At 41.6% G+C, this 26,667-nt stretch overlaps 1 protein-coding gene across 8 annotated transcripts; it reads right to left on the bottom strand.

Moving 5' to 3' along the window:
- Positions 1–547: 547 nt before the first annotated feature.
- LOC125518047 lies at positions 548–4,440 on the bottom strand. 8 transcript variants are annotated; one of them, XR_007287946.1, is made up of 5 exons: positions 3,818–4,440; positions 2,464–2,856; positions 2,282–2,375; positions 1,027–1,213; positions 548–912 (listed from the first exon to the last, which is right to left on the bottom strand). XR_007287946.1 is itself a non-coding variant. In XM_048683011.1 (2 exons), the coding sequence occupies exons 1-2, from the start codon at positions 4,223–4,225 to the stop codon at positions 3,029–3,031; spliced, it is 417 nt and encodes a 138-aa protein (XP_048538968.1). In that variant the 5' UTR covers positions 4,226–4,440; the 3' UTR covers positions 2,863–3,028. The 8 variants fall into 8 exon arrangements, 1 of the variants encoding a protein (XP_048538968.1); XR_007287947.1 differs by having other exon boundaries at positions 1,027–1,204; XR_007287945.1 differs by having other exon boundaries at positions 1,027–2,375; positions 2,464–2,547; positions 2,667–2,856.
- Positions 4,441–26,667: the final 22,227 nt, after the last annotated feature.

The raw sequence follows: 26,667 nt of genomic DNA, 5'->3' as shown, positions 1-26,667 counted from the left end.
ATGGAATTTTTCTTATTTTTAATAAAATTTAACGTTTGCATAAAAATGGAACACTTTTTTTAAGAATAGTTAACGCTTTTATGAAATTGGAATATTTCCCTAAAAAGAACATTTTTGTATCAGATGCTTTTTGAAAAGAATGTTTTGTTGTACATTTTTAAGTGGAAATATTTTTTCTTAAAAATGGAATATTTCTTGGAAATTTTTAAGCTTTTTTAAAAAAGTGCAAACATATTTTGTTGAAAAATAGCATGAACATTTTTAAACTATATTTGTTGTGTTAATTTTTTTTTACAGATAGTCTTTTTAGGGTATATTTTGGGAGTTTTTACAGATAGTTGGCTGTTTGGTTGGGAAGAGTTCCCCTATGACAAATTAAAATTAGCATATTTTCATCTTGTAAAATGAAGTTGCAAAGGTTCAAAGCATTTCTTGATTTTGTACTGCCTATCATTTGTAAAGATAGTAAGGTGTCCAACATTGCGACGGGATAAGTACCGGTTGATGTCCAAAGGATTGAGAAAGGACATCAAAGATAACAAAAAAGTGAAGAATGGAAATGAACAATTTAAGAGCCGCAAGTATCTAGCAAGAATAGACAGGTGTACCAGTAGATCAACCAGCTGTTATTGCACAATCATACAGGCAACTATAAGGTCTAGCACTGGGTTGGGCACAACACATCTCTGGAGCAAGGGTTGATCATGACCCTACAACAGAAGGGAAGGAATATGGTACAACTAATAATCCAGCCTTCAGGCGATGCATCCTCTTCTCCGAAGGCTCTCCACCACATCCTTGATGATCTTTTCCAAAGGAGTGAAATGCAGGCCCAGTGCCATCAGCTTCTTCGGCACCGCCTCCACCCTCACCAGCCCAGGATGCGTGTCCTCAGGTAATCTGCCGACCAAACTGATCAAACACAAAGAGATTAGCACCGTGACAACAGTCCATTCATGTCGTCGTTTGTTATGAAATTATTGTTCTTCAAACATGTGAAGTATGTGTTTAGTGTGTGTTGCTTACTTCGGGACTTCGTAGTCAGGGTAGAGCTCCGCGACTTGGGACGCGAGATCGCTCAAGTGACATATGGGCTCCACACAGAGGTGCCTCCTGGATGCAGCCGGGTTTTCAAACAGCGTGATATGGGCTAACGCGACATCTTCCACGTGGACTAGCCCGATGAAGAAATCCTTATACTCCTCTATGCAACCTGTGTGTGTAGTGAAAGATGGGTTGAGGAAATGTTTCCTTATCATAGTAACAAATCACACACTAAACCGGACAAGAAGTCTTCTGAATAGCAAATGCATCATTGCCAGGGTGACGAATGACAATGGATGATGATTTTTCAATCTATGGTTCTTATGCCAATGCACAGGCATTGTTTACATAAAGTATGGAGCAGAAAAGGGTTTCAGATATGACAAAAACATGCAGTTTTACTCTTTAGTATACTAACCACTGCAGGATATTCAGTACATCGGTATTAGCTTCATTTCAGCCAGTTCTCTCCTGATGAAACTAATTTGCAGAACTTGTTACTCTTCCTTGCTTTTAACAATTTATTGTTTCAGGTGTAGATTATATCCGAAGAACTATTGGAGGAAGAAAAATATGTAATATAAAGTACGAAGTTAACTATATATACCGCATCGTTGTATCTGGAGTAGTGAATCCGAAACTTTTTGTTCTACTGAACCTATATAAATCTCAGATTCTCTATCCAAGAGCTTCTAACTATTCTCCTCGACATCAGTAACGCCCATTTGTATCTCAATTATGCTATGGAGTGAAATCTAGGGTAAAATAGAAATGATTGAATAGGCTTAGCAATGCTTTTGCAAGTTTAAAACACAACTTTCAGTGATGGGAGAAGATCAAAATTTCATGTTACCTACATGTTCAGTAAAACATGAGTACATTGCTTGCAATACGGCCTATAAGTAGGATCAAGATTTCAAGATCGGCGTTTCTTCACAAGAGAGTTTCACCAACAGTAGCAAGTTACCTGGTGGGGTATAACAACCACTGATCCTCGCTAGAGTCCGACCGTAATGACGTATTCATACGTAAATATATATTCAATAAATATGTAAAGCCCAAATCTGTATTTTATCAATTTATTGAAGCTATAACTTTTATATTTTAGCATGACATGATTAATATAGAAAACTATGTAGGTTTGCAGCATGATAATTATCAAAATGACTTTGTATATAAACTACCAATAAGATATTCCAAGTTGTTCCAAAAATAACAGAGAAATGTTACTACATACCCATACTCCTCAGGCATATTTTTCTGTCGTTATTCATACGTCATTGCATCACAAACACACCAGAATTGATTGCATCAAGTGTACTCCATTGCATCTGCCAACATTAATTGCGATCCATGTCAGTGTACATAGATATCAAGAAAACTTACAAACTTTCATAGAAATAACTTCGGGAATCTTACAGTTGAAGTTGCTGTCAAAATTATTCTCCATAGATCACGTGCTAGTTTTTTCTTTCTTTTTTTGCCTAAAGCTCTCCATCTTCACTGCATAGTTGTTATGTAGGTTCAAGTGGACCTTGTTAGATCAATACAATAGGCTAATTCCCACAAGAGAAATGATTTTGCAGGATACTTCGACAAATAAGTTAATGAAATTTTGCAACCTGGTAAGCAAAAGAGGTAGGCGCAAGATGAGAATTCACATGCAGTTGCAGAATAAATATGATGTGTTACCAATTAAATTGCTCTCTTCAGATTTTTTAATCATAATGGCAATCTTGGGGGAAGAAGTAGAGGGCCCTGAAGCAGGTAGGACAACACGAAGGCAGACCATGTGTGCCGCAGCTTGCGGAACTGAAATTTAAACCAGCAGTAGTTCAGGTTACATGAGAAAACTAGAAATAGTTATTTACTAAGGTTTAGTCAATATAAGGAAAAGACGGGTAGAAAGCATACTGTAACCGATTCATGGTACATGTCTATGAGTCTTTCAACAATCTTATAGCCCTGATCCTTGTCCCTTTCTTTAGAAACACTGAAATCCTCCTTAAACTTAGAAATTCATACTATACTGCTTAGCTGCAGTATAACACCCTGACCTGAACTCTTTATTTGGTGTCAGGTACCACTTTGATGCCGTGTTTATATGTTCCAAAACTATAGGTGGACTGGTGGAGTACTACTTCAGTGATGAGGATCTTCTGATGCATATCATGCCTTCGATACCTCTCTTTGGACATCTTCCTTAATTTAGTAACTCAATTTTCTAATGGGAAACTAATGGCGGAGATCCTATAGACCTCTGATGCAAATTACCTATCCACGATAGAGTCATAGAACAATCAAGCTATTCTTTTTCTTTACTAATATTGCGGGTTGTACAGATCCGACCAGACCTCACCGCCGACAGGGAGGCACTGAGGTGGGGGCCATGTTCGTCGTGATACTCATTAGCATGGAAATGAGAGGGCCTTCCGGCTCAGCGGCTTCATCAACCAGCGCGTGTGCCATTGCCATATACAAGAATCATCTACACAGAATTTCTGTTTAGTGCATTCATGCCTTTTTAATTTGCCAGTGATCGATGCGTGGACTGCCGGAACATGCATTCTAATGAACGGGCGGTGGTGCAGACACTACAACAAACGCAATCAATTCAAAGTCAGAAACAGAAAAGGGATAAGCAGCAGCTAGACCATTCACCAATTGTAGTAACTGCTTCATCTTACAGGCCACACAACATCAAGAGCATAGCAAGCAAGCAAGCAGAAGCAAAAAACTGAAGTAACAAAGATAAAAGTCAAACAGCACACACCGACGGCAACTGGAGCTCTGCGCGGCCCCTGCCAGCGCCATCGCAGACCACCAGCTCGAGCGGCCCTACCATGTCACGGACCGTAACGCCGGAGCCGAACGCCAGGTCGCCATCGCTGGTCACGAAGTCGACCCCGTCAGGCCCGACCACCTCCTCCACCGCGCGGGCGTCGGGGCGTCTCCAGTCGACGGCCCCGTCGGAGGCCTGCGCCAGCGCGACCGCGGGGCCCCACGCGGGCGGGGAACTTGTAGCACTGCACGGCGTCGACGAGCGCGCCCTTGGCGTCGAGCAGCCAAACCCGGACCTCGGTGTCGGGATCCCAGCCGTACTTGTCGACGATGGCGTCAACGACATCGTCGAAGAAGGTGGGATACGGGGCGGGCACCGGCTGACGGCCCGCGAAGGCATAGGCGTGGGAGGAGGCGTTGGAGATGGCCGCGAGCGGGGACAGCGAGGAGCAGCGCGAGGAGAAGTAGGAGGATCGGTCAGGCGTAGGAGGTCCGATCCCCCCAGAGGCCCGGACCAGCGCCGCCGCCATCTTCGTCCTCATGGTGTGTTGGGGATGACGGCCTGGAGTCGGGATTGGGGCAGGTGGAGACCGGGCGTTGCGTCCGTCCGTTCGGGTGAGAACGATTCGTTTCTTTTTTACTTATTACTACTAACTTAAATCTGGAGCGCTTAAATCTGGAGCGCGGGTTAATTACCAGAAACTTGAGGGAGTGTTTTGCAAAAATGCCATGACGATGAACCCAGAGACTCAATCCGTGCTTTATTATTAGGGAGAGTTTATGAACTAACTATATTCACACTAACATTTAGGTCACATGTGTACTCATATCAATGGCATAATCAGCTAGCGAGCAATAATAACAAATCTCGGATGACAACACTTTCTCAAAACAATCATGATATGATATAACAAGATGGTATCTCGCTAGAACTTTCTAAGATCGCGAAACAGAAATGCAGAGCACCTTTAAGGATCAAGGACTGACTAGACATTGTAATTCATGGTAAAAGAGATCCAGTCACAGTCATACTCAATGTAAACTAACAGTAATGGATGCAAATGACAACGGTGCTCTTCAACTGGTGCTTTTTAATAAGAGGATGATGACTCAACATAAAAGTAAATGGATAGGTCCTTCGCAGAGGGAAGCAGGGATTTGTAGAGGTGCCAGAGCTCAGTTTTGAAATAGATATGAATAATATTTTGAACGGTATACTTTCATTGTCAACATAACAACCGAGAGATCTCGATATCTTCCATGCTACACACATTATAGGCGGTTCCCAAGTAGAATGGTATGGTTTGTACTCCCCCACCACCAACAAGCATCAATCCATGGCTTGCCCGAAACAATGGGTGCCTCCAACTAACAACAATCCTGGGGGAGTTTTGTTTGCTATTATTTTGATTTGATTTGAGCATGGGACTTGGCATCCCGGTGACCAGCCATTTTCTCGTGAATGAGGAGCGGAGTCCACTCCTCTTGAGAATAACCCATCTAGCATGGAGGATGCAGACAACCCTACTTGATACATGAGCTATTCGAGCATACAAAACAGAATGTTTATTTGAAGGTTTAGAGTTTGGCACATACAAATTTACTTGGAACGGCAGGTAGATACCGTATATAGGAAGGTATGGTGGACTCATATGCAATAACTTTGGGTTTTATGGAATTGGATGCACAAGCAGTATTCCCACTTAGTACAAGTGATGGATAGAAAGAGACTGGGAAGCGACCAGCTAGAGAGCGACAACAGTCATGAACATGCATTAAAATTAATCAACACCGAATGCAAGCATGAGTAGGATATAATGCACCATGAACATAAATATCATAGAGGCTATGTTGATTTTTTTTCAACTACATGCGTGAACATGTGCCAAGTCAAGCCACTCGAATCGTTCAAAGGAGGATACCACCCTATCATACCACATCATAACCATTTTAATAGCATGTTGGCACGCAAGGTAAACCATTATAAACTCCTAGCTAATTAAGCACGGCATAAGCAACTACAATCTCTAATTGTCATTGCAAACATGTTTATTTCATAATAGGCTGAATCAGGAACGATGAACTAATCATATTTACAAAAACAAGAGAGGTCGAGTTCTTACCATCTTTTCTCATCTCAATCAGTTCATCATATATCGTCATTATTGCCTTTCACTTGCACGACCGAATAGTATGGATAATAATAATAGTGCATGTGCATTGGACTAAGCTGGAATCTGTAAGCATTCAATTCAAGAGGGAAGACAAGGTAATATGGGTTCTCTGTTAGATCAACAATAATGCATATAACAGCCACTCAACATTTTCATTATGGTCTTCTCCTCTCGACCCCAAAGAAAAGAAATAAAACAAAACTATTTACACGGGAAAGCTCCCAACAAGCAAAAGAAGAACGAGAAATCTCTTTGGGTTTTCTTTTAATTACTACCACTACAGGCGTGAAAAGTAAACTAACTAAAAGCTACAACTATTTTTTTGGGTTTTTATTAAAGTTTTTCAAACACACAAGAAGAAAGCTTAAAAAGAAAATAAACTAGCATGGATGATACAATGAAAAAAGTATGAGCAGCGACAATTGTCATGAGTGTGTGAACATGAATGTAATGTCGGTGAGAGATACATACTCCCCCAAGCTTAGGCTTTTGGCCTAAGTTGGTCTATGCCCATGGATCAAAACTATAGTTGGGGTCGTACTAAGAAGGGTCCTCAGATTGCCACTGGCTGGCGATCTCCTCCTGATTCCACTGATAAACGGACTGACGGTGAGGGTCAGATGGTGGCTCCATCTCTGCAGCTGACATCTGGCTCCGGTAGGCATGAATGGCTTCTGGCAGAACAAGGCATATGCCTAAAAATATGTTGAACAAAGAGGGTGCAGGAAAGGTAATAAACTCAAAATATTTTTTGTTAAATATCAATTTATATTTCAGTGTCTTATTCTTATCCTTAACAATAAAACCATGTGCTACCATACTCTTATAACCTAGAGCAATAGGAGGCAACAACTTTTCCTCTTTCTCATAATGCCTCATAGGTATGTTAAAGTGTGCAGCAAGGCGCGAGGCAAAGATGCCTCCGAGGACGGGGCCCTTAGTACAGTTCAGATTTAACCATTTAGCAACAATAGCGCCTAAACTTAAAGTAGTATCCTGAAACAAGGCATGGCGCAAAATAACAATATCAGGGGCACTAAGCTTTGCACAGTTCCCGCGACCAATTAGGCATCTACTAGCAAATATTGCGAAGTAACATAGAACAGGAAAATGTATGCTAGTGATTCTCGCATCGGAAACTTTCCTCGTTTCCCCTACAACCATCATATCAGTAAATCCCTCCACATCATTACGATGTGGTTCCTCTATGCTGCCCTCAAAGGGTATCAAATAGGCCCAGCAAAAATCATAAAGTGACATCTCCTTATGCTCATCATATAAATAAAATTCCACCAAAGGAGGTGATCTCCTAGCATGGAAATGAAAATTTCGCACAAAGATATTGCTGAGTAAGAGATACTGTTCACGCTGGTCGTGGAGGAAGGTGGTGAGGCCTGCATTCTCAGCCAAATGATAAAAGTCTTCATGAATCCCAGCATCTCTCAAGAACTCATCGCAAGGCCATTCACATGGCCGAACCTCCGCAGTACGAGGGAGATTATACTTGGGCTTATTGTTCTCTTCACTTTTCTTATCCTTCGAGCTTCGGATCGATGAGCCCCTCAAAAATCTCTTCATGTTTTTCTGAAAATTTCTAAAATTTTTAGTAACTTAAAATAAAATTGAACCAAACTCAACAAGATTGATAGAAACTACTCCTACAAGTGCCTATAGGCTATATCATGCATTAAAACTACTTTTGACCACATAAATTTGACATGCAAGCTCAAGAACAAGGTCACCTAAGCAGCAAAAATTTGCAATGAATAAAGCACTAGAACAAAAACTAATTGGAACTGTCGGTGTCAAAACCGGCGGATATCGGGTAGGGGTCCCGAACTATGCGTCTAGGCCGGATGGTAACAGGAGGCAAGGGACATGAAGTTTTACCCAGGTTCGGGCCCTCTCGATGGAGGTAAAACCCTACGTCCTGCTTGATTAATATTGATGATATGGGTGTTACAAGACTAGATCTACCACGAGATCAGAGAGGCTAAACCCTAGAAGCTAGCCTATGGTATGATTGTATGTATATTGTATATCGACTAGCCTGGCCTCGATTTACATAATGCACCCGAGGCCTAGGATAACAAGAGTCCTAGCCGAATACGCCGGTGGGGAGGAGTCCTTGTCTTGATCGCCAAGTCTTGTGGAATCTTCCTTGTATGGGCAGCTCTCCGAACTGGCCCATGAGTATACGGCCATGGGGGTCCTCGGCCCAATCTAACAGATCGGGAGACGACGTGGTGAGTACCCCCTAGTCCAGGACACCGTCAGTAGCCCCCTGAACCGGTCTTCAAGTTAGAGACGCTCCTCGATTCTTCCGAAATGTTCTTCATCTTTGGTTGTCGGTCTTGGAAACTGGTTCAACAAATCTTCCCATCTTCGATCTTTAGGATCACCGAAATGCATTCGACAAGTTTTACACGCCGGGTATCCGAGGAGCCCCTTTAAGTTTTCAGCCTTTATCAATGCCTTGTTATTTTTATGCCACACCTCGGGTTTGAAGTTGTTCCCAGGAGGCAGTGTCCTCTTGCGTCCGAGCTCTAACGCCGGACTGCATTCGAGGTATTTTTTGCAGCCGAGCACCAATGACGAACTGCTTCCGAGCTCCAACCCCGAAATGTCTCCGGGCTCCAACGTCGGGCTGTATCCAAGCTCCAACGCCGGACTATATCCAAGATGTCATAGATCATCTTGGTCCAAAAAAGTTGAAGGAGTTTAGCCGAGCTTAATGCCGGAAATGCCCTCTATGGAGCCAGCCACTAGCGCCCGAGCTTTATGCCGGACTGCTTCCGAGGTGGTGCATCACCCGTACCGTGGGCCGTTTTTTGTCAATACTTTTTATTGGTGCAATTTATTCTCTGCCGAGATATATAGTCAGTAGCCCTCAAGGTGTGTATCGGTCTAAAACCCGAGATGCACCTGAAGGATGATGTAAGACTGCTGATCCTAGTAGCCGCTGAGACTCGGGTTAATTTGCAAAATCGGTCTGAGGATCAAGTCCTAGCTCGGCAGAATACTTCGGGACACTAAAAGCGGCATGCTCAGTCCTCGAGACTCATGTTGGGTGCGGCCGACCAACCTGAGGATCGAAATCTCCTCAGAAAATGTATTGCACTTAAAATTTTCTGCATTGAACAGGCAATGTAATAGCCCCCGAGACACTGGTCGGGTGGCAACACTAGATCAGGGGATCGATGTGCCCCTTTAATATTTGTAAATAATAAGCCCGAAGCCCAGTAGCCCCCGAGCCTTAATGCGGGCACGGGTGGCCGAATTAAGGATCAATATCGATAGTAAAATCACAGATTATGTGTAATGACTCAATGTATCCAAGTACTTCACGTCATTAATGCTCGGATCCGCATTGTACAAAACTTTGTTGACCGACCATCGGCTTCCACCTCCTCGGCTAGTAGCCGGGGAGTGTTTGTCCTACTTTATAAAGCCTTTATGAGGGCAAAGATTTACAACAAACAAGGCAATCTGGCCATACGGCTTTATAAACAAAGGTACGCAGAGAGATATGTTATATTATTGTTTAACATAAGAAATGTCTTCCAAAGAAAATAGTCCCGCTATCGGTTCCTTTCTTTGGGTTGTCATGCTAAGTATGATCATGCAGCCTCAGCTCTAATGTAAGAGCAAAATATTGAGGATTTAGTTTGGGAGGCCAGTTACTAGCCCCCGGTAGTGTTCGGCGACAGTCGAGGTCAAGCCGTAAACACTTCGGCCAATGTTATAAATGGCCCATCATTTAACACAGTCATCGGATCGCTGACCAGTTTACGCTTATTTGTGACAGTAAGTTTTTGGCTTTCTCCACTGAGGTGCTTACCCATGCGAGCTGGAAGCACAATCGCAGTGGTTCTCCCTTTGCACACCTAGCCGAACAAAGCCGAACAAAGCCGAACATAGGAGGCAAGCGCAGGAGCCGGGCAACCCAACTATTGACCGAAGACACAATTCGAAACCAATGCATATATAGCAATATCCGAGAATGTTTTTGCCGAATCTCTAAAGGTGTCCGGTGTTGCACTGTGAGACTTGTGCTGAAAACACACAAATAGTTTAAAAGTCCCAAAACCTTGGAAAACCAAAAAACATCAGTAAAAACTTGACGTCCCAACAAGATCAAGTGTTCGGTGCTAATCCGAAAATTGGCCTTAGCAAAAGAAGTGCTTCTGTCGTTCTTTAACATGATACATCCTATCTCAGGACTTCAAGTGGGTTAGCCTACGGCTTCAACCTCCTATCCCGAGGGCGGAGTATTTCTCATTAGGCCAGTTTAGCAAACTGAACTCTAGCGGCTTTGAGAGAGAAATTAGGCTCCCCGGCTAGTGACCACACGCTCGTGTCGAAAAAAGGAGTGATAGATAATAATAATAATAATAATAATAATAATAATAATAAAACTTTGCAACGACTAAGAAGAAGAACACTTATCATAAAACGGCTCATATAAATTTAAGAGCCCCCAAGTGACTTGGGTAAAAGAATGATTGCATGTACCGAAGTACTTATATCATATCTATGTTCAACCGAACTTTAAACGCGTCTTCACCGACCGTCGGCTTCTCCCTCTTCGGCAAGGACCGAAAAGTGTTATGTACTCCATCTGTCGAGAATATCGACGGTGTTTCCAATAACCAGGCAATCAGGCCATAAGGCTATAACAGACAAAGCGCCCTCAGGGAACTTATGCTATATTACTTCAAAGTGTAAGAAGCATCTTCGAAGAAAATAGTACCCCCACCGATACCTTTCTTCGGTGCTCATTGTTATTATGAGACTTGTGCAATATATTTTTTGTAGTCATGAGTTCCATTGTGTGTCGACCATCATTGAAAACTATAAGAGTGCTAGCTTTCGGCTTCACCCAGTCTGAGGTCCGGCTCGGATGACCCGATAATGACAATCGCAGAGGTGCTCCCTTTACTCCCTAGCCGAACAATTGGGAACGTAGGGGTAAACACAGGAGCGAGGCAACCCAACTTGCAAATCGCTTAAGTCAATATGGTGCATATTGTGCCGTAATACACGAACGAGGAACGAAGTCGTACAAGTATAATCATATGCAAGAGGAAAAGCTTCATGAATGAAGCCCCCAAATGAATTGGGTATTTGAATTTATGCGTCACAAACAAAGTTTGGACAAGGAAATTTTTTACAAGCAACTTTTTTCCAAAAAAGGTATAATGCTTGGTCAAACCGAACACAAGTTAAAAATTAAAACATTGAGCATGAAACCGACTTAGCTGGTTAATGTGTTCGGCATTGATGACGCGGTCCGAGATTGATGCGGGACAAGGTTCCATCCCCCAAGCCGGTCCCGAGGTGGCGGAGCGGAGAGCTCGACACGCCGAAGTGGTGACATAGCACGGTCAATGCAGACCGGCGAAGTGATGCCGAAGTCCCCGGATCATTTTCCTATGCACAAAAATAGTGCAAACCGGAGATAATAGTAATAAAGATAATTAAAAAAAATTGTTGCATAATAAATAATTTATGCAAAGTGAGTAATAAAATAAATATGGCCTGGCGCCGAAGTCAATGTCGATGCAGGGCATCGGCGTGATGCGGTAAAGGCGTGGCAAAGCCTGAATTCATAGGTCGGTCTGAGCTCCGGATGCGGCGTTCGCCGGACTATGTACGGAAACTGACCGAACCACCATGCGACTGTCGTTAATGTGGCCACCATTTGATAGACCTGCGTACATATGATTGACAAACCAGAGTAATAATTCGTTAGGAAAAATGAACCCAAACAAGCAAAAAATACTGGGATTAATAGCACCTGGTTTGTTTGTTGTAGCAATCCGAAGGAAGGTGATTCCCAAAATCGGGGCTCGATCCTCACACCCATTGCCTGATGGGCGATAAAACGACGGCATGGCAATGCTAGCAAAGGTTGGCTCGCCAAGGCAAAGCCCTCGGCCCAGCTAACGTGACGGAGCTGGTCGGCTAGTGACACCGAAGTGTCCGGAGTAGGTTGATGAAGAGATGACGAAGCCCCCGGTCCAGCCGAGATGTTGAAGCCTCGATGTCAGCTGATGAGTCGAAGTAGGTTGGCATGATGGACACCAGCTTGAAGAAGCAATAGCGCGGCCCTGCCGATGCAGGTCGTGACGTGGTCGATGTCGGCTTGATGAAGCGACCGCGCGGCGATGCCGGTATGCCCGCTCCGTGTTATCCGTGGGGCGGCGATGTTGGTTATGATTTATCCTTCGCGATGCCGGACTCTTGTTCGGCTTGCCGAGATGGTGATCCGAAGAAGTTGAGCTCGGCTAAACAAAGTGACGACGTGTCTAGCGCCGGTCGGCAGCTGTGGAGCAATATTGCCGGACTGGTTTGACACCAGCATGATGTTGAAGATCATGTTCAAAAGATCTCAAAGTTAGTGGGATGTGTTCGGGAACAAAACACAATACCCCATACAAAACTTCCTTCAAAAGGGATGTCCGAAATCCCATTCATAAAAAAGACAAACTCGGGTCGGATTCGTTTTCGCGCAGAAAACAGATCCGAAAAGTGATGCACTAATCGGAAGGTTCCCAGAGTTTGGACAGTCGGATCGAGCTGAAATTTTGAGAGGTCCTAGATATAGTAATTCCGCAGCCGATCAACGGTTGGATCTTCCAAAGGATGTCCGAGCTAGAAGCTGGACACCACGCCCTAAACTCATCCAGATTCCCGTCCAGATTTGACAGGGCTCCGGTATATCGTGGATTGCTAGAGATTCCTCTGTCGAAACTCGACGAAATTTTCCAGGGTTGTTGTAGACTCAATTCCGAACAATTCCACAAAGTGATCGTCAAAGCGATACTCGAGGAGGTGGTGGCGGTAGATACGAGTTCTCTGTCCAAAAAAACAACACGGTCGCTTGAGGGCAATGTTGACGTTGAGCCCCCGAGCTCCATGGATGATTCCTCCATGATCTTGATAGAGATCGGAGTTGATGTTTGATGAAGGCCCTCGTCCAAACATGGTGATCTGAACACAGGGCGCGGTTCTTGGTCGAACCAAGGTAACCAGTCGAGCTGGTGACAAAGATGCCGAAGTCGCAGTTGATCTGCAGGCGAGCCATCGATCCTTTTGTCGATCACACAGCGGAGCTCTCAATGAAAGCACCAATGTCGGCGTCAAAACCGGCGGATCTTGGGTAGGGGGTCCCGAACTGTGCATCTAGGCTGGATGGTAACAGGAGGCAAGGGATGCGAAGTTTTACCCAGGTTCGGGCCCTCTCGATGGAGGTAAAACCCTACGTCCTGCTTGATTAATATTGATGATATGGGTGTTACAAGAGTAGATCTACCACGAGATCAGAGAGGCTAAACCCTAGAAGCTAGCCTATGGTATGATTGTATGTATATTGTATATCGACTAGCCTGGCCTCGGTTTATATAATGCACCAGAGGCCTAGGATAACAAGAGTCGTAGCCGAATACGCCGGTGGGGAGGAGTCCTTGTCTTGATCACCAAGTCTTGTGGAATCTTCCTTGTATGCGGCAGCTATCCGAACTGGCCCATGAGTATATGGCCATGGGGGTCCTCGGCCCAATCTAACAGATGGGGAGATGACGTGGTGAGTACCCCCTAGTCCAGGACACCGTCAGGAACATTGGAGGAGTCACATACCAAAGAACAATCCCGAAAGCAGTTTTGTGAGAGGAGCTTTGTGCAAGGAGATCGAAAATGGCAGCAAGATGAGCTAGAACCCGGGTTTGAGATGGAAGGTGTTTTTTTCTAGAGCAACACGAAGTGTGTGGGTGCAAGGATAAGTGAAGGGGACCAACGTGGGGTCCACGAGGCAGGGGGGCGCGCCCACAGGGGGTGTGCGTCCCCTCAACCCTCATGGGCACGTGGCTGCTCCGCCTGTTGTGTTCTTAGTGCTAGATATTCTCAAATAGTCAAGAAAAATCATATTTCATTTTCAGGGCATTTGGAGAACTTTTATTTTTGGATATTTTTTATTGCATGGACAATTCAGAAAATAGACAGAAAATACTATTTTTGCTTTATTTAATATAAATAACAGAAAGTAAAAGGAGGGTACAAAAGGTTGTGCCTTCTAACTTCATCCATCTCATGCTGATCAAAAGGAATCCACTAACAAGGTTGATCAGGTCTTGTTAACAAACTCATTTCGAATAGCATGAAACCGGAGAAATTTCGAATAACACTAGGTTGCCTCAACTGGGATATGCACATCCCCAACAATAAGAATATCATATTTCTTCTTGGTAGTAGGAAGAGGAAATTCAAAACCTCCAATAGTGATTGTTGAAATTTTTCCAACAGAATTGATACTATGGACTTGAGGTTGTTTCCTCGGAAAGTGTACCGTATGCTCATTACCATTAACATGAAAAGTGACATTACCTTTGTTGCAATCAATAACAGCCCCTACAGTATTCAAGAATGGTCTTCCAAGAATAATAGACATACTATCATTCTCAGGAATATCGATAATAACAAAGTCCGTGATTATAGTAACCTTTGCAACCACAATAGGCACATCCTCACAAATACCGACATGTATAGCAGTTGATTTATCAGCCATTTGCAAAGATATTTCAGTAGGTGTGAACTTATTCAAATCAAGTCTACGATATAAAGAGAGAGGCATAGCACTAACACTGGCTCCAAGATCACATAAAACAGTTTTAACATAGTTTCTTTTAATGGAGCATGGTATAGTTGGTACTCCTGGATCTCCAAGATTCTTTGGTATTCCACCCTTAAAAGTATAATTAAAAAGCATGGTGGAAATTTCAGATTCCGATATCTTTCTCTTATTAGTAACAATTTCCTTCATATACTTAGCATAAGGGTTCATTTTAAGCACATACGCAAAAAGATAGGTCTAATCATTTCAGCAAAGCGCTCAAAATCCTCATCATCCTTTTTCTTTGATGTTTTAGGAGGAAAAGGCATGGGTTTCTGAACCCATGGTTCTCTTTCTTTACCGTGCTTCCTAGCAACAAAGTCTCTCTTATCATTACGTTGATTCTTTGAGTGTGTGTTATCAAGATCAACAGCAGGTTCAATCTCTACATCGTTAATATTGCTAGGTTGAGCATCAACATGAACATCATCATTAACATTATCACTAGGTTCATGTTCATTACCAGATTGTGTTTTAGCATCAGAAATAGAAATATCATTGGGATTCTTAGGTGTGTCAACAACAGGTTCACTAGAATCATGCAAATTCCTATCATTTTTCTTTTTCTCCTTTTTAGAAGGATTAGGTGCATCAACATTAATTCTTTGAGAATCTTGCTCAATTCTCTTAGGATGGCCCTCAGGATACAGAGGTTCCTCAGTCAGTTTACCCCCTCTAGTCATAACTCTAACAGCATTATCATTTTTCTTATTATTTAATTCATTAAGCAAATCATTCTGAGCTTTAAGTACTTGTTCTACTTGAGTGGTAACCATAGAAGCATGTTTACTAATAAGTTTAAGTTCAACTTTAACACTAGCCATATAATCACTCAAGTGTTCAAGCATATCAGCATTGTGTTTCAATTGTCTACCAACATAAACATTGAAGTTTTCTTGTTTAACAATAAAATTATCAAACTTATCTAAGCATTGGCTAGCAGACTTATAACGACGAATATCACCTTCATCAAATCTACAGAGAGAATTTATCATTACTACCTGTGTCGGGTTATCAAGACCCTGTATTTCTTTAATAGGTGGTAAATTCTTAACATCTTCAGCTTTAATACCTTTTTCTTTCATAGATTTCTTTGCCTCTTGCATATCTTCAGGACTGAGAAATAGAATACCCCTTTTCTTCGGAGTTGGCTTAGAAATTGGTTCGGGAAGTGTCCAATTATTTTCATTAGTCGACATATTATTCAATAGCAATTCAGCTTGAACAACAATTCATTCCCTGAAAACACAACCAGCACAACTATCCAGGTAATCTCTGGAAGCATCAGTTAGTCCATTATAAAAGATATCAAGTATTTCATTTTTCTTGAGAGGATGATCGGGAAAAGCATTAAGTAATCGAAGAAGCCTCCCCCAAGCTTGCGGGAGACTCTCTTCTTCAATTTGCACAAAATTATATAATTCCCTTAAAGCAGCTTGTTTCTTATGAGCGGGGAAATATTTAGCAGAGAAGTAATAAATCATATCCTGGGGACTACGCACACAACGAGGATCAAGAGAATTAAACCATGTTTTAGCATCACCCTTTAATGAGTACGGAAACAACTTGAGGATAAAGTAATAGCAAGTTTTCTCATCATTAGTGAACTTGGTGGCTATATAATTTAATTTTGTATGATGTGCCACAACAGTTTCAGATTCATAGCCATAAAAAGGATCAGACTCAACCAAAGTAATTAACTCAGGATCGACAGAGAAATCATAATCGTTATCAGTAATAAAGATAGGTGAAGTAGCAAAAGCAGGGTCTGATACGTCTCCAACGTATCTATAATTTTTGATTGCTTCATGCTATATTATCTACTGTTTTGGGCAATACAGGGCTTTATTATCCACTTTTATATTATTTTTGGGACTAACCTATTAACCGGAGGCCCAGCCCAGATTTGCTGTTTTATGCCTATTTCAGTGTTTTGAAGAAAAGGAATATCAGATGGAGTTGAAACGGAACGAAATCAACTGGAGAAGTTAATTTTGGAAGGAAACACACCTGATGGACTTGGACCCCACGTCAGAAGACACGGGAGCTGCCCACGAGGGTGGGGGGCGCCCCCCTAGGGCGCGCCCCCTGCCTCGTGGGGCCCCCGTGGCTCCCCTGACATACCTCCTGCACCCATATATACCTACGTGACCTAGAACTTCCAGAACGGAAGATAGATCGAGAGTTCCACCGCCAGAAGCCTCCGTAGCCACCGAAAACTAATCTAGACCCGTTCCGGCACCCTGCCGGAGGGGGGAACCCTCACCGGTGGCCATCTTCATCATCCTGGTGCTCTCCATGACGAGGAGGGAGTAGTTCTCCCTCGGGGCTGAGGGTATGTACCCGTAGCTATGTGTTTGATCTCTCTCTCTCTCTCGTGTTCTTAAGATGATACGATCTTGATGTATCGCGAGCTTTCTATTATAGTTGGATCTTATGTTTCTCCTCCCCCTCTACTCTCTTGTAATGAATTGAGTTTCCCCTTTGAAGTAATCTTATCGGATTGAGTCTTTAAAGATTTGAGAACACTTGATGTATGTCTTGCCATGGATATCTGTGGTGACAATGGGATACCGCGTGCCACTTGATGTATGTTAAGGTGATCAACTTGTGGGTTTCGTGACATTGGGAACCTATGCATAGGGGTTGGCACATGTTTTCGTCGTGATTCTCCGGTAGAACTTTGGGGCACTCTTTGAGGTCCTTTGTGTTGGTTGGATAAATGAATTTGAGATTGTGTGATGCATATCATATAATCATACCCACGGATACTTGAGGTGACACTGGAGTATCTAGGTGACATTAGGGTTTTGGTTGATTTGTATCTTAAGGTGTTATTCTAGTACAAACTCTAGGGCTGTTTGTGACACTTATAGGAATAGCCCAACGGATTGATTGGAAAGAATAACTTTGAGGTGGTTTCGTACCCTACCATAATCTCTTCGTTTGTTCTCCGCTATTAGTGACTTTGGAGTGACTCTTTGTTGCATGTTGAGGGATAGTTTTATGATCCAATTATGTTAGTATTGTTGAGGGGACTTACACTAGTGAAAGTATGAACCCTAGGCCTTGTTTCCTAGCATTGCAATACTGTTTACGCTCACTTTTATCACTTGTTACCTTGCTTTTTTATAATTTCAGATTACAAATACCTTTATCTACTATCCATATACCACTTGTATCACCATCTCTTCGCCGAACTAGTGCACTTATACAATTTACCATTGTATTGGGTGTGTTGGGGACACAAGAGACTCTTTGTTATTTGGTTGCAGGGTTGCTTGAGAGAGACCATCTTCATCCTACGCCTCCTACGGATTGATAAACCTTAGGTCATCCACTTGTGGGAAATTTTCTACTGTCCTACAAACCTCTGCACTTGGAGGCCCAACAACGTCTACAAGAAGAAGGTTGTGTTGTAGACATCAAGCTCTTTTCTGGCGCCGTTGCCGGGGAGGTGAGTGCTTGAAGGTATATCTTTAGATCTTGCAATCGAGTCTTTTAGTTTCTTGTTTTATCACTAGTTCAGTTTATAAAATAAAATTACAAAAAAATGGAATTAAGTTTGTCTCATACGCTTCACATTTTTAATATCTTTCGTGAGTATGATGGAAAGGAAATTTGTGCTCAAGTGCTAGAAAAAGAATGCATTAGAATGTTTGGCATTAAATATTTGAATGATGAGCATGATTTCAATCTTGTTAGTATGAATTCCTTGAATATCTATGATGCTAATGATATGCAAAGCCACAAGCTTGGGGAAGCTATGTTTGATGAAGGTGATATTTTTAGTCCCCCAAGTTTTGATGTGCAAATTTATTATGATGAAAGCATGTCTCCTATCTATGATGATTATTGTGATGACACGTATGCTTTAAAGAATAATAATAACAATGAAACTTTTCATCTTGATTTCAATTTTCAATCCCATGATAATTACTTTGTTGAGTTTGCTCCCACTACTATTAATGATAAGAATTTTGCTTGTGTGGAGAGTAATAAAATTCCTATGCAAGTAGAGCATGAAAAGAATTATTTACCTGCTGGTTATATTTTTGAATTCATTCATGATGCTACTGAAAATTATTAGCAGGGAGGAATATATGCTTGTAGGAATTGCAATAATATCATGCTTCCTCCCTATGTGCTTAAAGTTTCAAAGTTATGCTTGATTTGCCTTCCTATGCTAGTTGATTATTATTACCATAAGTTGTTTGCTCACAAAATCCCTATGCATAGGAAGTGGGTTATACTTAAATGTGCTAGTCATATTCGTCATGATGCTCTCTTTAAGTTTCAATTCTTATCCTTTATGTGAGCATCATTGAAATCATCATGCCTAGCTAGGGGCGTTAAACGATAGCGCTTGTTGGGAGGCAACCCAACTTTATTTTTTTCCTTGCTTTTTGTTTCTGTTTAGTAATAAATAATTCATCTAGCCTCTTTTTATATGTGGTTTTATGCTTTTAATTAGTGTTTGTGCCAAGTAGAACCTTTGGGAAGACTCGGGGAAAGTCTTGTTGATCATGCTGTAAAAAACAGAAACTTTAGTGCTCACGAGCATTGCTGCCATTTTTATTTGGAGAGTTCTATTTAGTTAATTATTTTTTCAGCTGATTAATATATTAATTCCTCGGGTCTAGAAATTTATTTGAGAATTTTATGAGTTCCAGAAGTATACGTTTGATCCAGATTACTACAGACTGTTCTGTTTTTGATAGATTCTGTTTTTCATGTGTTGTTTACTTATTTTGATGAATCTGTGGCTAGTAAAATAGTTTATAAACCATAGAGAAGTTGGAATACAGTAGGTTTAACACCAATATAAATAAAGAATGAGTTCATTACAGTACCTTGAAGTGGTGATTTATTTTCTTATACTAACGGAGCTTACGAGTTTTTTGTTAAGTTTTGTGTTGTGAAGTTTTCAAGTTTTGGGTAAGGATTTGATGGACTATGGAATAAGGAGTGGAAATAGACTAAGCTTGGGGATGCCCAAAGCACCCAAAGGTAATATTCAAGGACAACCAAGAGCCTAATCTTGGGGATGCCCGGGAAGGCATCCCCTCTTTCGTCTTCGTTCATCGATAACTTTACTTGGAGTTATATTTTTATTCGCCACATGATATGTGTTTTGCTTAGAGGGTCAATTTATTTTGTTAGGATTTGCTTTCTGTTATTTATAATAATGTTTTTCATCTTTTATTTCAATAAAAGTGGCATTGATAGCCTTTACTATACCTATTTTAGAAGTCAACATGTTGCTGTTCGAAAACAGAAAGTTAACCGCTGTTGCAATAATTCCCTAGAAAAGTAAGAATGTGATAAAATGTTGAAACCTTTTGCATATTAAGTTCTGATAAATTTAATACAGTGGGAATTTTATTTCATAATTTTTGGAGCTAGGGAAGTATGTATGTTGCAGCATTCTTTACAGACTATCCTGTTTAGGCAGATTGCTGTTATGTTTCCATTGTTTGCATATGTTTGCTTCTTTAATGATTCTATTTGAGGATAGGAATATTAAATATGCTGAGGCATTTAGTATTAAATGTTGAATAATAATTTTAGTGATTTGCTACAGTAGAGTATAATAAGGTTTTGGCAATGGTTCATACTAACTTATCTCACGAGTCCTTGTTGAGTTTTGTGTGGATGAAGCTTTTGAGATTTAGGGAGACTATGATATGAGAGGAATTAAGGAGACACAAAAGCTCAACTTGGGGATGCCCAAGGCACCCCAAGATAATATTTCAAGAAGTCTCAAGCATCTAAGCTTGGGGATGCCCCGGTTGGCATCCCACCTTTCTTCTTCAACAATTATCGGTTAGTATCGGTTGATCCTAAGTTTGTGCTTCTTAACATGATGTTTGCCATTCTTAGAATGTCATTTTATTTTGCTTTGCTTGCTGTTTGAATAGAGTACCAAGATCTGAAATTATTAAATGTTAGAGAGTCTTCACATAGTTGCATAATCATTCGACTACTCATTGATCTTCACTTATATCTTTCGGAGTAATTTGTCATTTGCTCTAGTGCTTCACTTATATCTTTTAGAGCATGGTCGTAGTTTTATTTTGAATAAATATATGAACTCTCATGCTTCACTTATATTATTTTGAGAGTCTTAAATAGCATGGTAATTTGCTTAAAATCCTAATATGCTAGGTATTCAAGAATAATAAAATTCTCTTATGAGTGTGTTGCATACTAAGAGAAGTTTGATACTTGATAATTGTATTGAGATATGGAGATGGTGATATTAGAGTCATGCTAGTTGAGTAGTTGTGAATTTGAGAGATACTTGTGTTGAAGTTTGTGATTCCCGTAGCATGCACGTATGGTGAACCGTTATGTGACGAAGTCGGAGCATGATTTATTTATTGATTGTCTTCCTTATGAGTGGCGATCGGGGACGAGCGATGGTCTTTTCCTACCAATCTATCCCCCTAGGATCATGCGCGTAATACTTTTCTTTGATTACTTCTAGATTTTTGCAATAAGTATGTGAGTTCTTTATGACTAATGTTGAGTCCATGGATTATACGCACTCTCACCCTTTCACCTTTGCTAGCCTCTCTAGTACCGCGCAACTTTCGCCGGTACCATAAACCCACCATATACCTTCCTCAAAACAGCCACCATACCTACCTATTATGGCATTTCCATAGCCATTCCGATATATATTGCCATGCAACTTTCCACCATCCAGTTTATTATGACACATTCATCATTGTCATATTGCTAGCATGATCATGTAGTTGACATAGTATTTGTGGCAAAGCCACCGTTCATAATTCTTTCATACATGTCACTCATGCATCATTGCACATTCCGGTACACCGCCAGAGGCATTCATTAGAGTCATCTTTGTTCTAGTATCGAGTTGTATCATTGATTTGTAAATAAATAGAAGTGTGATGATCATCATTCAATAGAGCATTGTCCCAAAAAAAAGAAAGGCCAAAAAAAAAAAGGGAAAGGCCAAATAAAAAAAGGAAGGCCAAATAAAAAAAGAAAGGCCAAATAAAAAATAAAAAAATAAAAGGGACAATGCTACTGTCCTTTTTTCACACTTGTGCTTCAAAGTAGCACCATGATATAGCGAGTCTCATATATTGTGCTTCAAAGTAGCACCGTGTTCTTCATATAGAGAGTCTCATATGTTGTCACTTTCTTCTACTAGTGGGAATTTTACATTATAGAACTTGGCTTGTATATTCCAATGATGGGCTTCCTCAAAATTGCCCTAGGTCTTCGTGAGCAAGAAACATGGATGCACACCCACTAGTTTATTTTGTTGAGCTTTCATACATTTATAGCTCTAGTGCATCCGTTGCATGGCAATCCCTACTCACTCACATTGATATCTATTGATGGGCATCTCCATAGCCCGTTGATATGCCTAGTCGATGTGAGACTATCTTCTCCTTTTTGTCTTCCCCACAACCACCATTCTATTCCACCTATAGTGCTATGTCCATGGCTCACACTCATGTATTGCGTGCAGATTGAAAAAGTTTGAGAACATCAAAAGTGTGAAACAATTGCTGGGCTTGTCATCGGGGTTGTTCATGATTTGAATATTTTGTGTGGTGAAGATGGATCATAGCCAGACTATATGATTCTGTAGGGATAGCTTTCTTTGGCGATGTTATTTTGAGAAGACATAATTGCTTAGTTGGTATGCTTGAAGTATTATTATTTTTATGTCAATATTAAACTTTTGTTTTGAATCTTTCGAATCTGAATATTCATATCACAAGTAAGAAGAATTACATTGAAATTATGCCAACTAGCATTCCACATCAAAAATTATCTTTTTATCATTTACCTACTCGAGGACGAGCAGGAATTAAGCTTGGGGATGCTTGATACGTCTCCTACGATCTATAATTTTTGATTGCTCCATGCTATATTATCTACTGTTTTGGGAAATATTGGGCTTTATTATCCACTTTTATATTATTTTTGGGACTAACCTATTAACCGGAGGTCCAACCCAGATTTGCTGTTTTATGCCTATTTCAGTGTTTTGAAGAAAAGGAATATCAGACGGAGTCGAAATGGAACGAAATCAACTGGAGAAGTTAATTTTGGAAGGAAACACACCTGATGGACTTGGACCCCACGTCGGAAGATACGGGAGCTGCCCACGAGTGTGGGGGCTCCCCCCTAGGGCGCGCCCCCTGCCTCGTGGGGCCCCCGTGGCTCCCCTGACGTACCTCCTGCACCCATATATACCTACGTGACCTAAAACTTCCAGAACGGAAGATAGATCGGGAGTTCCGCCGCCAGAAGCCTTCGTAGCCACCAAAAACCAATCTAGACCTGTTCCGGCACCCTGCCGGAGCGGGGAACCCTCACCGGTGGCCATCTTCATCATCCCGGTGCTCTCCATGACGAGGAGGGAGTAGTTCTCCCTCGGGGCTGAGGGTATGTACCAGTAGCTATGTGTTTGATCTCTCTCTCTCTCTCTCGTGTTCTTGAGATGATACATTCTTGATGTATCGCGAGCTTTGCTATTATAGTTGGATCTTATGTTTCTCCTCCCCCTCTAATCTCTTGTAATGAATTGAGTTTCCCCTTTGAAGTAATCTTATCGGATTGAGTCTTTAAAGATTTGAGAACACTTGATGTATGTCTTGACGTGGATATCTGTGGTGACAATGGGATACCGCGTGCCACTTGATGTATGTTTTGGTGATCAACTTGCAGGTTCCGCCCATGAACCTATGCATAGGGGTTGGCACACGTTTTCGTCTTGACTCTCCGGTAGAAACTTTGGGGCACTCTTTGAAGTACTTTGTGTTGGTTGAATAGATGAATCTGAGATTGTGTGATGCATATCGTATAATCATACCCACGGATACTTGAGGTGACATTGGAGTATCTAGGTGACATTAGGGTTTTGGTTGATTTGTGTCTTAAGGTGTTATTCTAGTACGAACTCTAGGGCTGTTTGTGACACTTATAGGAATAGCCCAACGGATTGATTGGAAAGAATAACTTTGAGGTGGTTTCGTACCCTACCATAATCTCTTCGTTTGTTCTCCGCTATTAGAGACTTCGGAGTGACTCTTTGTTGCATGTTGAGGGATAGTTTTATGATCCAATTATGTTAGTATTGTTGAGGGGACTTACACTAGTGAAAGTATGAACCCTAGGCCTTGTTTCCTAGCATTGCAATACCATTTACGCTCACTTTTATCACTTGTTACCTTGCTGTTTTTATAATTTCAGATTACAAATAACTTTATCTACTATCCATATACCACTTGTATCACCATCTCTTCGCCGAACTAGTGCACTTATACAATTTACCATTGTATTGGGTGTGTTGGGGACACAAGAGACTCTTTGTTATTTGGTTGTAGGGTTGCTTGAGAGAGACCATCTTCATCCTACGCCTCCTACGGATTGATAAACCTTAGGTCATCCACTTGAGGGAAATTTGCTGCTATCCTACAAACCTCTGCACTTGGAGGCCCAACAACGTCTACAAGAAGAAGGTTGTGTAGTAGACATCAGGGTCATATTTCATTCTAGCATTCAAAGACTTCTGTTTAAGCTTAGCTAATAATTTCTTAAGATCAGATATATCATTGCAAGCAAGAAAGTCTCTAGCAGTTTCTTCATCCATAACATAACCCTCAGGCACAATAGGCAATTCATATCTAGGTGGAGAATCTTCATCATCACTTTCATCAATATTATCAGTTTCAATAATTTCATTCTCTCTAGCCCTAGCAAGTTGTTCATCAAGAAATTCACCTAATGGCACAATAGTATAATGCATAGAAGTAGTTTCATCATAAGCATCATGCAAAGTAGAAGTGGCATCATCAATAACATACGACCTATCAGAATCAATAGCATGTGTAGGTGTCACAAATTTACTCAAAATAGAAGGCGAATCAAGTGCAGAGCTAGATGGCAGTTCCTTACCTCCCCTCGAAGTTGAGGGGAAAATCTTGGTTCTTTGATCTTTTAAGTTCTTCATAGTGATAAGCACATATAAATCCCAAGTGACTCAAAGAATAGAGCTATCCTCCCTGGCAATGGTGCCAGAAAATAGTCTTGATAACCCACAAGTATAGGGGATCGTAACAATTTTCGAGGGTAGAGTATTCAACCCAAAATTATAGATTCGACACAAGGGGAGCCAAAGAATATTCTCAAGTATTAGCAGCTGAGTTGTCAATTCAACCACACCTGGAAACTTAATATCTGCAGCAAAGTGTTTAGTAGCAAAGTAATATGATAATAGTGGTAATGATAGCAAAAGTAACGGTAGCAGTTTTCGTTTTATAGTGATTGTAACGGTAGCAACGGAAAAGTAAATAAGCGAAGAACAATATATGAAAAGCTCGTAGGCATTGGATCGGTGATGGAGAATTATGTCGGATATGATCAATCATGGAACAGTTATAACATAGGGTGACACAGAACTAGCTCCAGTTCATCAATGTAATGTAGGCATGTATTCCGAATATAGTCATACATGCTTATGGAAAAGAACTTGAATGACATCTTTTGTCCTACCCTGCCATGGCAGCGGGGTCCTATTGGAAGATAAGGTATATTAAGGCCTCCTCTTAATAGAGTACCGGACCAAAGCATTAACACATAGTGAATACATGAACTCCTCATACTACGGTCATCACCGGTAAGTATCCCGATTATTGTCACTTCGGGGTTAATGGATCATAACACATAATAGGTGACTATAGATTTGCAAGATAGGATCACGAACTCACATATATTCATGAAAACATAATAGGTTCAAATCTGAAATCATGGCACTCGGGCCCTAGTGACAAGCATTAAGCATAGCAAAGTCATAGCAACATCAATCTCAGAACATACTGGATGCTAGGGATCAAACCCTACCAAAACTAACTCGATTACATGATAAATTTCATCCAATCCATCACCGTCCAGCAAGCCTACGATGGAATTACTCACGCACGGTGGTGAGCATCATGAAATTGGTGATGGAGGAAGGTTGATGACGACGATGGCGACAGATTCCCCTCTCCGGAGCCCCGAGCGGAATCTAGATCAGCCCTCCCGAGAGAGTTTAGGGCTTGGCGGCGGCTTCGTATCGTAAAACGCGATGAATCCTTCTCTCTAATTTTTTTGTCACCGAACACGAATATATGGAGTTGGAGTTGAGGTCGGTGGAGCGTCAGGGGGCCCACGAGGCAGGGGGCGTGCCCAGGGGGGTAGACGCGCCCCCACCCTCGTGGACAGGGTGTGGGCCCCTTGACGTGGATTCTTCTTACAATATTTTTTATATATTCCAGAAATAATCTGCTTTGATTTTAGGTCATTTCGAGAACTTTTATTTCTGCACAAAAATAACGCCATGGCAATTCTCCTGAAAACATCGTCAGTCCGGGTTAGTTCCATTCAAATCATGCAAGTTAGAGTCCAAAACAAGGGCAAACGTGTTTGGAAAAGAAGATACGATAGAGACGTACCATACATAGCAGAAAATTAATATCAAACGGAGTCCAGATGCCACAAAACTTTACAGAGAATTTTTATGGGCCAAAAGGAGCACAACAGGCCCTAGCTGTGCTTGGGGGGCGCCCCGAGGGGGGCACAACCCACCAGGAGGCACAGGCGCGCCCTGGTGGGTTGTGCCCACCTCGGGTGGCCCTTGGACCACGTCTTTGCTCTATAAATATCAAAATATTACCAAAACCCTAGGGGAGTCAACGAAATATTCATCCAGCCGCCGCAGAGTCCAGAACCACCAGATCCAATCTACACACCATCTCGGATGAGGTTCACCACCTCCATTGGTGCCTCTCTGATGATGTGTGAGTAGTTCTTTGTAGACCTTCGGGTCCATAGTTAATAGGTAGATGGCTTCGTGTCTCTCTCTTGATTCTCAATACAATGGTCTCTTGGAGATCCATATGATGTAACTCTTTTGCGGTGTGTTTGTTGGGATCGATAAACTTTGAGTTTATGATCAGGTATATC

The sequence above is a fragment of the Triticum urartu genome, chromosome 1 (genome assembly GCF_003073215.2).
Source record: "Triticum urartu cultivar G1812 chromosome 1, Tu2.1, whole genome shotgun sequence".
Classification (NCBI taxonomy): domain Eukaryota; kingdom Viridiplantae; phylum Streptophyta; class Magnoliopsida; order Poales; family Poaceae; genus Triticum; species Triticum urartu.
This window is presented reverse-complemented; position numbering and strand designations above follow the sequence as displayed.

Excerpts from the sequence above, each read along its gene's own strand:
- LOC125518047 (XM_048683011.1), bottom strand. The coding sequence starts at position 4,225 with ATGCCTTCGCGGGCCGTCAGCCGGTGCCCGCCCCGTATCCCACCTTCT.